General features: G+C 37.9%; 1 protein-coding gene across 4 annotated transcripts in view; it reads left to right on the plus strand.

Moving 5' to 3' along the window:
• ITPR2 (inositol 1,4,5-trisphosphate receptor type 2) overlaps positions 1 to 16,507 on the plus strand; it is a 501,862-nt gene that overhangs the window by 371,735 nt on the left and 113,620 nt on the right. For all 4 annotated transcript variants that reach the window (XM_039240789.1, XM_039240790.1, XM_039240791.1 and 1 more), the window contains exon 46: positions 15,316 to 15,423. In XM_039240789.1, coding sequence (XP_039096720.1) covers positions 15,316 to 15,423 — 108 coding nt within the window. The remainder of the gene's footprint in view (positions 1 to 15,315; positions 15,424 to 16,507) is intronic.

Genomic DNA, 16,507 nt, shown 5'->3' on the forward strand with positions numbered 1-16,507 from the left:
TTTAGCAGGATCTTACTCTGTATGCGGTGTGGTGTTTCATCGAATCATCTCATAGGTAAATATTAAAAAGCACTGTTAGTAACCTCACTTTGCCAAAGAAGAAAGTGAAGCTTAGTGAAGCTGTTCCTTTGTCCATGTCGCTTGATTGACAAGCGGGATAGAAAGGATTTGAACCCAGATCTCTCCGGAGCCTGTGATGCTAACTGTACACCCCTACTCCCTAGCCGTCTCTGGCTTCTTACCCCTATTTGCACCATATCTTCCATCATTGGTCACATTCCTCACTACCACCTGGTCCCAAGCTGCCATCTCTCACTGGGATTGTTGCAACGGGCGTCTGTTCTCCCCGCTTCCATTCACCTGTGCCTGCCTTTGTGCCTTCTCTAACATAGTGATGGCACTAGCCCTTAAATAGAGATTATGCCATCTGTCTGCTCAAAACATTCCAATATCCAATTTCTGAACAAAACTCAAACCTTGGCATTGGCTTCAAAAGCCTCTCAGTACCACCTGGACCCTGTTGCCCCTTCACCCATCTCCTGCCTACTTTCCTCCTTTACCTGCTCAAGCCACACTGGTCTCATGGCTGTGCTTTGAAGTCAAGAAGTATTGCTTTGTGTCATTGAATTTACTGTTGCTTCTCCCTTTTAACTTTCTGTTAAACCCATCTGACCATTTGATTTAAAATGGCAACTTCCCGGGGTGCCTCAGTTGGTTAAGCTTCCATTTCTTGATCTCAGCTCACGTCTTGATCTTGGGATCATGAGTTGGAGCCCTGCTTTGGGCTTCTTGCTGGGCATTGACCTGCTTAAAAATAGATAGATAGATAGATAGATAGATAGATAGATAGATAGACAGATAGGTAGTAGATAGATAGTAGATAGATCGATCGATCGATCAATCGATAGATAGATGATAGTAGATAGATAGATAGATAGATAGATAGATAGATAGATAGATAGATAGATAAATGATAGTAGATAGATAGTAGATAGATAGTAGATAGATAGATAGATAGATAGATAGATAGATAGATGAAATAAAATGACAACTTCCATTGCCCAGTGTTCATTACTCCCAGCCTCTGCTTTATTTTCTTCTTAGCTTTTGCTCATTTGTTTGTGTCTTCTCCATTACCAGAAAGTCAGTCCATAAAGGCGGAAGATTTGGCTGTCATGTTCAGTGTTCAAACCCCAGTTGCTGGGGAATCACTGGGCACACATCAGGGGGCTGGTGAACTATTTTCGAATGAGCATGCAAGACACACTTATCATTGTATTTGCTCATGATTGCTTAAATTATAAGGAAAATTTTTTGTTGTTGTGGATTGTGATTAGTGAGTCCTTTATTATGTAAAAATGGCATATAACTTTATGGATCTAACAACTTGATGTTCCATTTATAGATAATTCATGACCTCATCTTATAGTACCAAAGAAGCTTATGATATAGGCAGTAACTGTCTACAGTGTCTATGTTTGTGTTTGACACCTGTACCCTTAAATGCCTTTTCTATCAGCTAGCTGTATAATTTTCTGAGAAAAGAGAACAAGATTTTCTAAATGAGTTTGTCTCTAAATTTTATTTCCTCCCCTTTCTTCTCTTCTTTTCATCCGCTCCTTTGTCTTTTCATTTACAACATGGGCAATTTAACTTCTGAATGACTAGATAACATTTAAAAGGGTGTTGGATGTCACAGAATGAACAAGTAACAAAATACATCTGTTCAAAATTCTCTGTCTCTTTTCACTCTGATTTCACTGATCTGTATCCTTACTTAGAGTTTAAATTCACCTTGCCACCTCGTTTCCTCCTTTATTAGGGTTGCCTTTGAAATGCAGAAGTTCACTTGAGCAGTAATTCTCTCACTTTTGAGAACCACTTTATCTAACAAAAGCTGACCTTTTTTTTAAGCAGCTGTTGATTAGACAGTTAAACATAGAGGCAGCACTCGCTTGATATTTCTCAGTCTGATGTAACTTGGAAATAGAAAGCTGTAACAACCTGAGGTTGAAATGCTTTCAAGCAATTGAGCTTAAAGTTCCTGAAAATGATCTCGTAGTGCTTCTTCTCAGTTCCCCACATTCCACCCCCGATTTTACATCTGGCTAATTTGCGCACTTCAGATTGGATTCCTGAGCACACTGGCGGTGTGAGAACTGTTGTGGAACTCATCATTATCATTCCAAGCCTTTAATTAACCCACTTGAAAGTGGCTTTGTCATGTCTTTGAGCAACAGAAAAGCAATTGACTCATTCTTAGAATAGGTGTATCTTAGGGGAGAGTAATGAGTAATACTGTGCTCTTCACTAAGCCTGGTTGGTCCAGGGACATAAGGAACATTACGAACACAGATCCTTCAGTAATTCTCTTTGATATAGTAGTGTAGGTATTCCTGTTATCTCTCGGCCAGGTAAATTAGACATAAAAAGGTCAAGTGATTTGTACGTGTTCCCGTGAAAGGTCAGTGGCAGAACCAGAGATCATCCCTCGGTGTCAATCATAAGGCCCACTCTCTCCAACAATTGCTTTGAGAGCAAGGACCCTCTAATGTTTTTCCAGTCAACTGCAAGACCTATTATTATAATATGGTCAGAGGCCTCAAAAAAAGATGGTCCTTTTTACCTCTTGGTGCTTGTCTTAGAAAAAAAGAATCACTAGAAACAGTGAAAAAATTAGAATGCTTCTGAAGAGGTAAGGGACAGTATAATTCTTATTTTCTTTATGTTGTAAGCAAATGACTAATCACTTTATTCCATAAATAAGAACTAAAACATCTTTCACATTTACAAATTGTAATTCAACATTTCCTAAAAATCAATCTCCTCTGGAAAACTAGAAACATATACTATTAAAAATTGGTCATACAGAAACATTCCATGCCATCCATCTATTCAATAAATATTTATTAAGGACCCATTTGGTTCCGGACACTACTCTGGAGGCATGGGATACAACAGTGAACAAAACAAAATTCCTGTCCTCCTGAAACTTATAGTTTAGGTGAGGGAGACACACTAAAATCAAATAAACAGTATTTCACACTCACATATCATTATCTGAATTGTCATGGAGAAGTATCCTTGTGTTCTGCTGGTATTACCAGCAGATCACATTTGAAAAATCATTAGGGAGGGAACATGGATGGGAAATATCCAACACACTTATTTGTAAGTGCTTGATAGAGCTACTCAAGTAGTAATATTCTCTCATCTCTGGATCTGAAGAAATGCATTACTTCCTGTATAGGAATATTGAGACCCAGAAATTTCAAAAACTTATCTTTATGAACATCGGAAAGAAATAGAGTCTGAATGAGTGTCTGTCTTTCATCAGTTCTATAGAACAAAAGCAAAAAATCCAAGTGTACATCATTTGGGGGTTTCCTAGAGATTAGTTGCTACTTTCTTTTTTTTATTAATGTTTATTTGTGTTTTGGATAATCACATGAAACATGTAAAATCAGTTTCCTTTTTGGCTTCTCACCTTGAAATATTTTATCCATTTTGAATAGGACACTACAACAATGATTAATGTAGATATTTTTCTGAAATACTGATTTCAAATAAAATGACCTACTTACTATTTTCATGTAGTTTTTTTCATGTAGTTTTAGTCATTCAGAAAATATTGATGTATTTTCTTACCGTGATATCAGAAGCAATTAAGCATGATACTTCATTAAACTTTGCCTGAAAAATATAAAATGACAGGTATTTTTTCTTAAAATGATAAATTTTTTTTATAAAATCCTAATACATATAGCTTTTGAAGTCCTGAAGTAAAAGAAAGTATGACCTATTCTAGTTGAGCAAAATCACACTCAAGAATAAATTTGACTTAAATAATTGTAGGGAAAAAGTTTGTTTTAGAAGATAATTTTGGGGGCGCCTGGGTGGCTTAGTCGGTTGAGCGTCCGACTTTCGCTTAGGTCATGATCTCGCGGTTCGTGGGTTCGAGCCCCGCGTCGGGCTCTGTGCTGACTGCCAGCTCAGGGCCTGGAGCCTATTTCAGAGTCTGTGTCTCCCTCTCTCTCTGACCCTCCCCTGCTCACGCTGTCTCTCTCTCTCTCTCCTAGAAATAAATAAAAATATTAAAACAACAACAACAACAACAACCGCTTTAAAAAAAAAAAAAAAAAAAGAAGATAATTTTGTTCATCTACTCTTTTCATGAAAATAAGTATATAAACTAATTTTATAAACTAGACTATATATTTTGATATCTATTATATAAACCTCCTTATAAGCTAATGTTTTTACTCGAATGGGGTTTTAGCACAGAAATATTTTTAAAAGTGTAAAATGAGCTTAGAAATTAAAGCTATGAGTGATAAATGGCCAATATTTATTTACTTACTTACTCATAGTTTATTTTTCTTTCAAGTTTTTATTTAAATTCCAGTTAGTTAACATATAGTATTGGTTTCAGGAGTAGAAGTTAGCAATTCATCACTTATATATAACCCCGTGCTCAGCCCAAGGGTCCTCTTTAATGCCCATCAGCCACTTAGCCCATGCCTTACCTGCAACCCCTCCATCAACCCTCAGTTTATTCTCTATCCTTAAGTGTTCATGGTTTGCCTCCCTTTTTCTTTTTTTCTTTCATTTCCTTCTGTTCATCTGTTTTGTTTCTTAAATTCTACATAGGAGTGAAATCATATAGTAGATAGATGGCCAGTTTTTAAAAACTAAATGGAATACTTTTTATATGTCTGATCTCAGTTACAACTGAAAAAAATGTTCAGGAAAATATTTACTGTTATTAAGTATATCTAATAATGTTTACATTTTTCTTATAGGGTCTTGTAGGGAAGGAAAAATACTCCTTTAAAAAAAACTGTTGCTTCTTTAGTTTTAGATTTAAAAGGAAAGTGGATTCCTGTCCAGAATTGGCCCTGGTGGTAAAATTTCCTATCTGTGAGGACAGTGGTTCTTAAATGTTGGCAGGATTGAAACCCTGCAGGACTTGCTAAGGTGGTTGCCAGGCTCCACCCACAGCAATTCCGATTCTAAGGGGCCCTGAGGCAGAGCCTAGGAATTTGCATTTGTGAGGAGTTCCTAGGAGATGCTGAGGCAGCTGGCTCAGGACCCACGCTTGGAGAACCATTCCCTTAGGATGAATTTTAGCAGTCACAAGGAAAGCTAGATTCTTCATCACAATGCTAAGAATGCTTTATGTCAAAACCATACTGCAAATATAACTCACTACCTTAAATCATTTAAAAATGCATTTTTTCTTGCAGGCCACTTATGTTTCTTCGTTCCTACTTTGCCCTGCTTTGAAGGTTGAGCATACCAAACTCATCTTCATTATAATAATGAAAGGTCTTTTTTTAATTTTACTGTGATGTTAGACAGAGCCTAATGAATAGGAGCCCAGACCATCTGAAAATTGAGGGGTTTTGTTTTGGATTTGTTTGGTTTTTGTTTGTTTGTTTGTTTGTTTGTTTAGTTGGTTGTTGGTTTTGGTGAACTTCTTGTCATTTTGTACATCTTTGTCTTGGTTTGGCCACAATGGAAATAATAAACTGCTTTCTAAGAACCATAAAGAATTTATTTTAGATATTGGATGAATAAAACCTATATAGTTTTTAAACCCCTCTTATAAAGATGCTCCTTTACCAACTCCTTTGATAAAGTATAGAGTAATGTTGGCATTCTAGGCTTCTTCAGTCCTGTGGGAAGAGGGAAGGGACTGGTTCCTTACTTCCCTATGGTTGTGGTATGTGGCAGGGATGAGGAAACAGTCCTGGGATCTCGTGCTTTCCTTTGGGTCTGAGGTCTTTGGTCTGGTGGTCCACCCGTCCCCCACAACTGCCTCTCAGGTGCTCAGGGTTTTGTGTCTCTTCCCCAGGCTTACTGATTCATATTTCTCAGAATGACTGCCCCTCTGTTTTCTTTCCTGTCCATTGCTAATGCTTTCCTCGTGGCCATGCTTTCTTTGAGGCTTTCTCTTTGGTTTTTTGGCTTTTTTAAAGTTTATTTATTTATTTTGAGAGAGAGAGAGAGAATGTGTGTGTGCAAGAGCAGGGGAAGGGGAGAGAGAGAGAGAGAGAGAGAGAGAGAGAGAGAGAGAATCCCAAGCAGGCTCCAGGCTGTCAGCAGAGAGCCCGAAGCAGGGCTCCATCTCACAAACCATAAGATCTTGACCCGAGCTGAAATCAATAGTTGGATGCTTAACTGACTGAGCCACCCAGACACCCCTGAGGTGTTCTCTTTGGATTCTTTTGGAGGTCCAGAAAAATAAACATTATGTTTTTCTCCTTCCATTCTAGTTAAAATCCAAATTCTGCAGGGCATTATGGACAACCCCTAGGGAACAAGGAAGTCTGGGAAGGAGAAAAGAACTAACGTTGACTTTAAGAAGGACTGATATTTTCCAGCTAATCCATTTCATTACACTCTTTGGTGGAGAATCAGTACTTTCCTCTGCTTCCCAAAGCCTTATCTATAATACTTTATAGATATTGTATACATAATATCAAACCCATTATCTGTAATACCCATCCACTTCTCCTCCCCGTATTTTACCCCTCACCCCTATCTCTCTAACGTTCTCAGCCTCTTCTGGAAATGCCACCATTTCTGCATCTTTCACTATTTAACCTCATTTAATTTGGAAATCCCTGAGGGTTTCCTGCAGCCTAGATTCTACTGATTGAAGTAGAGAGGATATGATCCTCTCTACCAGAAATGCCAGAAGTTTATATGCTTGCAAAGTGTCTAAGTGCAAATACCCCTACCACAGTGAATATTTTATTGCTGAGACCACACAGTTCAGTCTCATTTGGGAAAGCCTTTTCTTCTTAACATGAGTTTGACCCTACTCCAAGTACAATCATAACTCTGGTATCAATGTTCTAGAGGGACAGTTATTTCTTCTTTGGGCTGTTTTCTTTATAAGGGACTTTGTAGTACTGAGAACAGCTCTGGACAGTTGGCACTATTCCCAAATGGTTTCTCTCTATCCCCCAATTCTTCTTCTAATAGAAGTGGAAAAGAATGAGTAAAAAGATCTCAGCAACCCAAACAGACTCATACAGCATCCTGTGGCTGCTGTGCCAAATTACCACAATTCTGATTGTCTAAAACAGCAGATGTTTATTCGCCTCCAGTTCTGGGGGCTGCAAGTCCTAAGTGAAGGTGCTGACAGAGCCATGCTCCCCCTAAAGGCTCTAAAGTAGGGTCCTTACCAGCCCCTTCTTCACTTCTGCTGGTAGCCAGCAGCCCTTGGTGCTGTTTGGCCTATCAGTCCTGTCTCTCCTGTTATTACATGGCATTCTCCTGTGTGTCTGTGACTCTGTCCAAATTTCCCTCTTCTTTTTTTTTTTTTTTTAATATTTTTATTTATTTCTAGGAGAGAGAGAGAGAGAGACAGCGTGAGCAGAGGAGGGTCAGAGAGAGAGGGAGACACAGACTCCGAAATAGGCTCCAGGCTCTGAGCTGGCAGTCAGCACAGAGCCCGACGCGGGGCTCGAACCCACGAACCGCGAGATCATGACCTAAGCAAAAGTCGGACGCTTAACCGACTAAGCCACCCAGGCGCCCCTAAATTTCCCTCTTCTTATAAAGACACTAGTCTTTGCATCCTTCATCCAGTATGACGTCATCTTCACTAAATGCATCTGCAAAGACCCTATATTCAAGTGAGATCACATTCACAGATATTAGGGGTTAGGACTTGAATCTGTCTTTTTGGTGGACACAATTCAACCTTCAGTAGTATTCTCTGTTCAAACTCCTACATGGCCATTTAGTATGATTGCAGATTCTAGACCTGTCTGTCTCTACCCATCTTCTGTGACTTTCTTCACGCCGGTCCCCCTGTCCCCTAAGAAGGGCTTCCTCATGACGTCCTCACCTCCCGCTTCCTACCTGTGGACATTTTACCCAGTCTTTAAAACCTTTATCAGATGCATTTTTTATATGCTTCTTCTCCCAGTGCTACCAACCAAATGTGGTCTCTTACATTCCTGCCCATATTTTCCCTCATATTAATTACATTTCTAGAATTGTTTTTTATTCCTCCAACTAGAAAGTAGATTGCTTAAAGAAAGAATCAGTCTTACTTATCTCTACAATCCCACAGTAGTTTTTTTGCTTTGCACATAACAGAAACACCAAATCAGAGGAAAATCGATGTTTTGAAAATAGGTTTGTGTATTTTAAGCATGTCAGAAAAGGTAAAAACTTTAGTTTATATCCTCTTCTGATGATTTCTTTCTTCTTCTGCAAGGAAGAGTGTTTGCTATAAAAGCATTGTACAATTATTAACATAAACGTACAAGCCAATTATTCTGACTTCAGGCTCCAGCTCCCTTTGTGATCTTTGGAAAGGCAGTTGCTCTGTCAGTTTCACCAATTAATACAAGTGGAACTCACATGAAAAAAATCACACATGAGAAGTGCCAAAGAATAATTATTATTGACTATCATTCAAGCTGCAGTTGCTTGATTTTTTTTTTATGCCATCCTTCTTTGGACCCAAACTGAAATGAATCAGAATCCTAATGACAAGAAGATAACTGTAAATGGTTTAAGAAGGGATGCTGCTAAAAATGAAAAGCCTTAATCTGTCATCTTTATTCCCTAAGTTTAGATTTAGGAAGCTGCACAGTGTTACTTAAAGACTCAGCTGTAGATTATATGTGTGTGTGTATGGTTTGTACTCATGAGTGTGTATATATTTTATGCATATGTACAAATTTTTATTTCCGTTTAAAGTTGTGTATGTATTTAAGTTGGAAATAAGTCATGATTAGTAATGAAGTGCATGATTTTACTTTTTGTTCCCCAACGTATAATGAAAGAATCCCCATGCATTCAAGGGACTCTTTCCCTGTGGGGCTTATGTCTTTATTCTTTTATAAGGCTAACCGTCCACCAATGCTTTGACTTCTTTCTCACTAATAAATGTGTCTGTATCTGCTCATGTATTACATTGCATTTTTTGAAACTTTAATATTATGAAAGGGATAAATTATCTCAGTCTAGTTTTTCTGTTTATAGCTAACAAGCTATAATGAGCTAATAAGGGTTTTTTATTGGTAAAATTCTTTCATCACCATTTACCAAGCAGGTGTGGCCAATGTAGGCATCAAGTAAATGCCATGTATAAAACAATTGCTACAGTTTCACCTAATAAAGACTGTTGTGGATTATATTTCTAGGTCTCAGAGATTTTCTAACTATAACATTATTCCTTTTTAGTAGTCAGTGATGATGCCCAAGTTCAGATTCTCATTAATAGAAACACTGATGGATGGTTGGTTTTCCAGACCATGTTGTGCAGTGACATCACGTAATTTCAAGTACTGTTGTGAGAGGGTCTCTGTGAACCAAAGTTGGATATCATAAGATGACTATCCTTGTATGTCTTCATTAATTCTTTTCAAGTTGTTAATTAAGATTTAAATTAGACTTCTCATTATGATGGATCTCCACAGAAGTGCTGTACTTGTCTAGACTTATCAAGGTTTTTTTGTTTTTTGTTTTTTGTTTTTTTCCACATTTGGTTTCCAAAGCACATGATATAAAATGGTACTATTGCTTCTTTGGATTCAGGGATTGTTTTTCTTTATTTGTGTCATAGAAAAGGTATATGCCAGGTAATGGTAGAGAAAATTGGCGAAAGTAAAGAGCCCATCACAAGAAAAAAACTGTCTTTTTGATTGGCAGCATGGCCATTCTAGATAATATATTTTTTTTAAATGTTTTATTTATTTCTAGGAGAGAGAGGGAGAGAGACAGCGTGAGCAGGGGAGGGTCAGAGAGAGAGGGAGTCACAGACTGAAACAGGCTCCAGGCTCTGAGCTGGCAGTCAGCCCAGAGCCCGACGTGGGGCTCGAACCCACGAACCGCGAGATCATGACCTAAGCGAAAGTCGGACGCTTAACCGACTAAGCCACCCAGGTGCCTCTCTAGATAATATTTTTAACAGGATTGCATATATAGGGAACTAACTCTTAAAATTGTTGGTCATATGTTATCTGGTCTCTGAGAATTTATACTGTGCTTCTAGTAAACTGTAAACTTGGACCAGAGAGTTCTATATTGAAAGCACGTTTTAGAATTATTGAGATAGTCTACTTTTGTATTTTATTTATATAATAGGGATACTATCCTTGCTTCACAGGGTTCAATCCCACATTTATTGAGTACTCAGTTCCTTCTTCTCCAAATAGCTTGCAGTGTAGCAGAAGGAATATAAGTACATGAATTAACTATGAAATAAGAAAAGAGTATTAAAATGTTTTATTTCTAGGAAATTCTACCTGGGACTTCTACCACCATCTTATGTCAAACTGTATTTCTTTGGCCTTTGTTATTTATCAAGGAGGAAACAGAGAGATAATTCATTGAGGTTTAAGAGTTTTTGCCCATAAATACATAATGAATGTCTTTCACTAACTTGTTTCTTTAGCAAATATCTATTGTGTCTCTTTGGTGTATCACATTCTGTTTTTGACTCTGAGAATGTAGAGGTTAAGACAAATCCTTTTCCTTGAAACTGTCATAGCCTACTGGAGAGACATAATACAATATGAGAATTTTGCAATCTAGGTATGTTACAGGACACCATCTGAACACAAAGCAAGGAAGAGCAAACTAGGCTACTTAGTCAGGAAAGGCTCTTAGTTATGAAGAATGTGAAAGATATCCAGGCAGGGAAATGGTATAGTTATTTCTATTTAGTTTTTTCTTATTATATACTTTGAATTTTCCAAGATATGTGTAGGTAACATATATAATTATGAATAAAAATATTTTTTAAATGAACATGTGAGGGAGGCCTCCACATCTTATTTTTTAAAGTGTTTTTGAGAGTGCCATTATCTTCAAAAAAAAATAAAAACCAGGACAATGTAGAATCACCTCATTAACACTGCAGGAAAGAGAGAAGTCCTGCTATGTTTCTGTTAAGTAGCACATACTCAATGAAAGTTATCTGTATAGATTTGTACTATTAATTATATCACATAAAATAGCATTATTGATTTCCTAAAATCATTATATTAATTTTCACACTATGAAGTAACTATAAAGATGTAAACGTTTTTAATAGATTTATAAGAAATTATTCAAATTGATGTTTCACATTGGAAAGCTATCCTTGTTTATGATTTAAGATTTCTGATATTTATGCTTAATTTATTAAACAAATATGTATTGAGTACTGTGTGTCAGACACTGTTCTAAGCCTTGGAAATATAACAGTGAACGAAATGGATGAAAATCTGTGTTCTCTAAGAACATAAGCTTACTCTGTTGTGGCAGGGACAGTTAATGAAGAGATTGATAATAAAATATGATATGTCAGATCGTAGTGTGCAATGGGGAAAAATAAAGGAGGAAATGTTGTTGGATGTATTAGGGGAGGTGGACGAGTTGATTATTCAAAGCATAGCTATTGATAAGCCAGTATTTGAAAGGAGCCCTGAAGGAGGTGAGGAAGCAAACCATGCAGGTGTTTAGAGGAAGAAAATCCAGGGAAAGGGAACACCTACAAACCCTTGAGATGGATACATGCTTCTCAGGTTGAAGGAACAGTCAGGAGCCCAGTATGGCTGGACGGTGGGGAGGGTGCCAGAAGAGGAATTGAGAAAGGTGTGTAGCAAGACCAGACTCTGTAGTTCTTATTGGCCATGGTAAAGACTTGGCTCTGTCTCTAAATGAGATGGAGCCATTGGAGGGTTTTGAGTCAAAGAGGAATGATTAGACCAAAAGGATGACTTGCTCTTGTGTTAAGGCTAGACTCTGGGGGCCCAGGGTGACTCGGGGAGACCCGTTAAAGGCTATTGCACGTTTCCAGGTGAGGGAAGATGGTGGCTTAGAGCAGTGTGGTGGTGGAGGTCAGATGATAGACAAATGCACACACCTAAAACCTGATCATAACTAGTCACTGCCCCCTGCCCTCTGTCAGTGAGTTCACCTTCAAGTTTCTCAGTCTGACTTGCCTTTCCTAACTAGTACTTTCTTCCAGCACTTCAAATGCAACACATTTTTTAAAAGACATTAGAAGCTACAATTCGTGGATCCTACCACCTTTTCATTGTCCTTCTTGGTTTCATTTCCTTCATAATTCAGCTTAGATTCCATGGTCCCATTTAAATTCCTTGCATAGACTCTTAATTTCCATGTATCTCCTTTTGGTGTGTTGTTGACCTTGTCCTGAAAAACCACAAACCCCATTATTACAACTCTGTCTACTTATGCCTGGACCCAGACAGCTGAACCTCACTGGAGAGAAACACACAACATGCTTACTGACCTCACTTTAATCGTAACAGAAAGGGAGCTCTTAGGGCTTCCTGACAATCTTACTACGTTTTCCAAGCATGTTCACTTTCCCTAGCTCACTGTCCCGTGTCTTATCTTCCTCAAATTTCCAACACCTCCTCTCTCATCCTCATTATCAGCTTCCTACTACACTGAGAAAATAAAAGTAGCCAGGAAAAAATGCAAAACTTTTCTGTGTTCCCATAATCAAAACTGCCACCCTCCTGAATCTGTGCCCATAGCTCTGCTGCCAGTATGGTTGAATTTGTTTCTAAGGCAAAAACCTTGCACTTACATATTATATCGTTCCATTCTCACCTAGTCCAGATGTTGTTTTAGCAAACATTCCGTCTCTCTCAAAATCAAACGAACATGATGTTATGATTCTCATCTTTAAAAATACCTCCTTTTTGCCTTATCCATCTTTCTAGCTACCATCCTATCTCTTGGCTCCCCCTTGTAGCGGTACTTTTGAAGAGCTGTCTACACTCATTGTTTATACTTCTTATCCACGCATTCTTACTTCAGTTCACTACATTAGGCTTTGGTGTCCACCACTCCCTGAAACTGTTGCTGTCAAGGTTATCAGTGACTTTTAACTGGTCCTCATCCGATTCAACTGTCTTCAGCTTTTGGCACAAATAATCACTCCCTCCATCTTGAAGTTCTTTCTTCATTTGGCTGCCAGGATCCCTGATTTCACTGGTTTTGTTCCGACCTCCCTGGCCCAAATTTCTCAGGGATTTGCTAATTCCACTCCTCTTCCTAACTGCTATTGGTGTTCTTTGGATCTCTTTTCTCTGTCTGAGCTCATTTTGGGTCATCTCATTAAGGCTCATGATTTTATTTTTTTATTATTATTATTTTTTTACAAATAGTTTATTGTCAAATCAGTTTCCACATAACACCCAGTGCTCATCCCCACAAGTGCCCTCCTCCATGCCCCTCCCCCCTCCCCCCCACATCCATCAGTCCTCAGTTTTTGTCAGCATTCAAGAGTCTCTCATGGTTTGCCTCTCTCCCTTTCCCCCACCATTTCCCCCCTTCTTCTCCCCCTTGTTCCTCAGTTAAGTTCCTCGTAATCCTCCTATACGTGCAAACATATGATATTTGTCCTTCTCTGCCTGACTTACTTTGCTCAGCATAACACCCTCAAGGTCCATCCATGTTGCTACACAAGGGCTCATGATTTTAAATATGAGGCATATACTGATGACACCTCAATATATAGTTCCAGTCCTGAACCTTGCCTAGAACTCCTGGAACAAACATGTCCATCCAACAGCCTGCTCATCATTTCCTTTTGCATGATAGTTAAAGTTTCATGAGTCCAAAACCAAAGTCTTGATTTTCTCTCCCTAAATACGTTCTTTCTGCATTTTTCCTTAGTTAATGGCATTTCTTAACCTTCAGTTGCTCAGGACTATACTTTTGGAGTCTATCCTCACTCCTCTCTTTCTTTCATGCCCTAGATGCAAACTGTAAACAAATCATGCCAGTTTCACCTTCAACAAACTTCTTAAAACATATGCTAATGAGCCTAAATGATTATAATAATTGTATCCTTTGAAACATATTTAGAATTTTAGAAGCACCTATAAGTCGCAACAAATTTCATGACTACAGTTTGTAATAAAAATCTGTATAATTCACATTTAGTCAGGAATGAAATGTTAATGGTTTTCTTGAGTGAATTATAAATATGCCTGAAAGCCAATCTAAAATAATAGCTTCGAAAATGATTTGCTCTAGAGCACCATCAGTGGAATGAATATTTAATTTACCATGTTACCACTTACAAGAATAATGTTTATTAGGTTTTATAGGTCCTGGGTTACTGTTTAAAATTTATCTCCATTCTTCATAATCACAATTTGAATTAACATCTCAAGAATAGTACAATGACTTATTTATTTCTCTGTAATGTTAAGGATACTGATTCTGGAGCCATACTGCTTGAGTTCAATACTGGCTCTATCATTTTCTAGTTACATTATCATGAACAACCCCCTGAAATGTTCTGTGCCTCAGTTTCCTCATCTGTAAAATAGGGATAATGCGAGTGCCTACTTTAGGATTTCCTAGAAGGATCAAATGAGATCATCCACTTAAGTGTTTAGGATAGTGGCTGGCACAGGGTAAGAGATAGAAATGATGCCGGGAATAAGAATTATATGGAGATTCTTTGTTCCTAGAAGCCCTCAGGAAACTTGAGGCATAAATAGAATACCTGAAAGGTGAAAGACATTGCAGGGCTTCAGGAATTGTTCAAGACAGGCATAAAAGTGACATGTGAAGGCAATAAGTATTAGTTATCTACAAAGTGAGAGAACTAGTAATAGATGTTATAGACATTCAAATGGGAGAGAAAGATTACTTCTATCAACAGAAGTTTAAGATAATTTGTGGTGAAATTTTTGTTCTTTAGATGCCCCCACTCCTAATAAAACCGAGAAAAGTGCAAATTCTCACATATGAATATTCAGAAGCATAGGACTTTAGTACAAACTGCTAATGTAGAGCTTTGATTAGATTCCCTAAGAGAAATTCCTTTGAAATATAAATACCTATTTATTCATGTATATAGAAGCTGCCATTTATATCTGTACTGAAGTACCACACTGCTGATCAGGTTGTTTCAGATATGCACATATTTTAAATTTATTATAGGGAGTATCAGTTATATATCTCTGTAGGTGTTTCTTCTTCCTGGTACAATTATACATTTATCTAAGATATAATTTAATCAACAGACATTAAGTGAACACCTACCTACTCTGGGTGAGACACGGTCTTCTCATGCGAAGAAAATCTGCATTGCCAAATAAAAAAATGTACAACTGATATGGTAATAACAGCTGATCCTCATAGTTTCATTATTTATTCCTTTCAAATGGACATGCCTTCCTGAAGTGTAATTAATCAACATTAAGCCCAGAACTGTGAAGCTGTGTGGACAAAGTTATTTCAAAGTTTAATCCCAGGAAAGGGAGAACAAGAGACCTAAATTCTTTTCCTTTCTCTTCCCTCTAGTTGGCCCGTCACAACAAACTCTTACAGCAGATGCTCAAACCAGGATCAGATCCAGATGACGGGGATGAAGCCTTAAAATATTATGCCAACCACACTGCACAGATCGAGGTAACCATCAATTATTTCTTGAAAGGCATCAACTCTGAAAATATATGTTCACTTTCTATTTCAGACCATTTTCATAATTGTTTCCTAGAACAATGAGGCAGCATTGAAAAATACAGACTGGAAAAGTATATATCAAAAGTTAAGATGAGGGGAGTCATCTATAAGAAATCAAGGTGCATATCTTTCACAGTGGTCTTTAGTTTTGGGGCAGAACTATATGTAAATGGTCTTTTGTAATTAATGTCATTTTTGTTTTGTTTTGGTCATAGAAGCAATCATTGCAGAGCAGTGGTGTTTTCATGAAAAGATTATTATAATAGAAGTATCATTCAAGAAAAGCACACTCTGTAAAAACTCTAAAAGGCTAATTAAATATCTGGGTGAGATGGTGTTCAGAAGTATGGAAGGCGCTATAAAGTGTTCATATCAATAGCATAAAGTTGGAATGATTTATAGCAGTTTCCATTTTCAGTACGCAGCAATTGATGTCCCACCCCCTAAATGAAGCATTATTTAATAGTTAATGGCAGTTCAGAAGGTGGAGGTCAACACGGACTTATCATTATGTGTTGTGAGACCCATCTGGCTGTCATTTACTAGCTATGGTATCATTTTGACACTAGTTGGCAGAGCTAATCAGGCAGAAGTGAGCAGAGCAGTTGATGCTTGTCACTCGTAAATTACATTCATACATTTATCCACTTTGGCAGGTATTTTTTTAGTTTTCAGCAGAATGCATGATGGGTATCATTGCTATTAACTCTCATGGTATATTAGCGCTACACCTTGTTGTTTCCTATCACCAAACATTTGGGAAAATGAGCATTATTACCTCGTATCACAAAATGGATCTCTTGCTCACGTTTATAAACATGAATAATACTATGGCCTGAGTGGGAGACTTGACCCTGGTAGAACCCATGAGCTGGACCAGCAGCAAAAACATTGCTTATTGCATCAGCTGCTTAGAGACTGAGAGGCTGGCCAAGTCAGGAAACTGGGGAAGTTGATACAGATTTATCACCAAACCACTTGGGTTGTGAGGAAGGTCCCAGAAGTCACAGTACAAAGCTACAGGATTAGA

Source organism: Hyaena hyaena, unplaced genomic scaffold, assembly GCF_003009895.1.
Source record: "Hyaena hyaena isolate Hyena2069 unplaced genomic scaffold, ASM300989v1 scaffold_182, whole genome shotgun sequence".
NCBI lineage: Eukaryota > Metazoa > Chordata > Mammalia > Carnivora > Hyaenidae > Hyaena > Hyaena hyaena.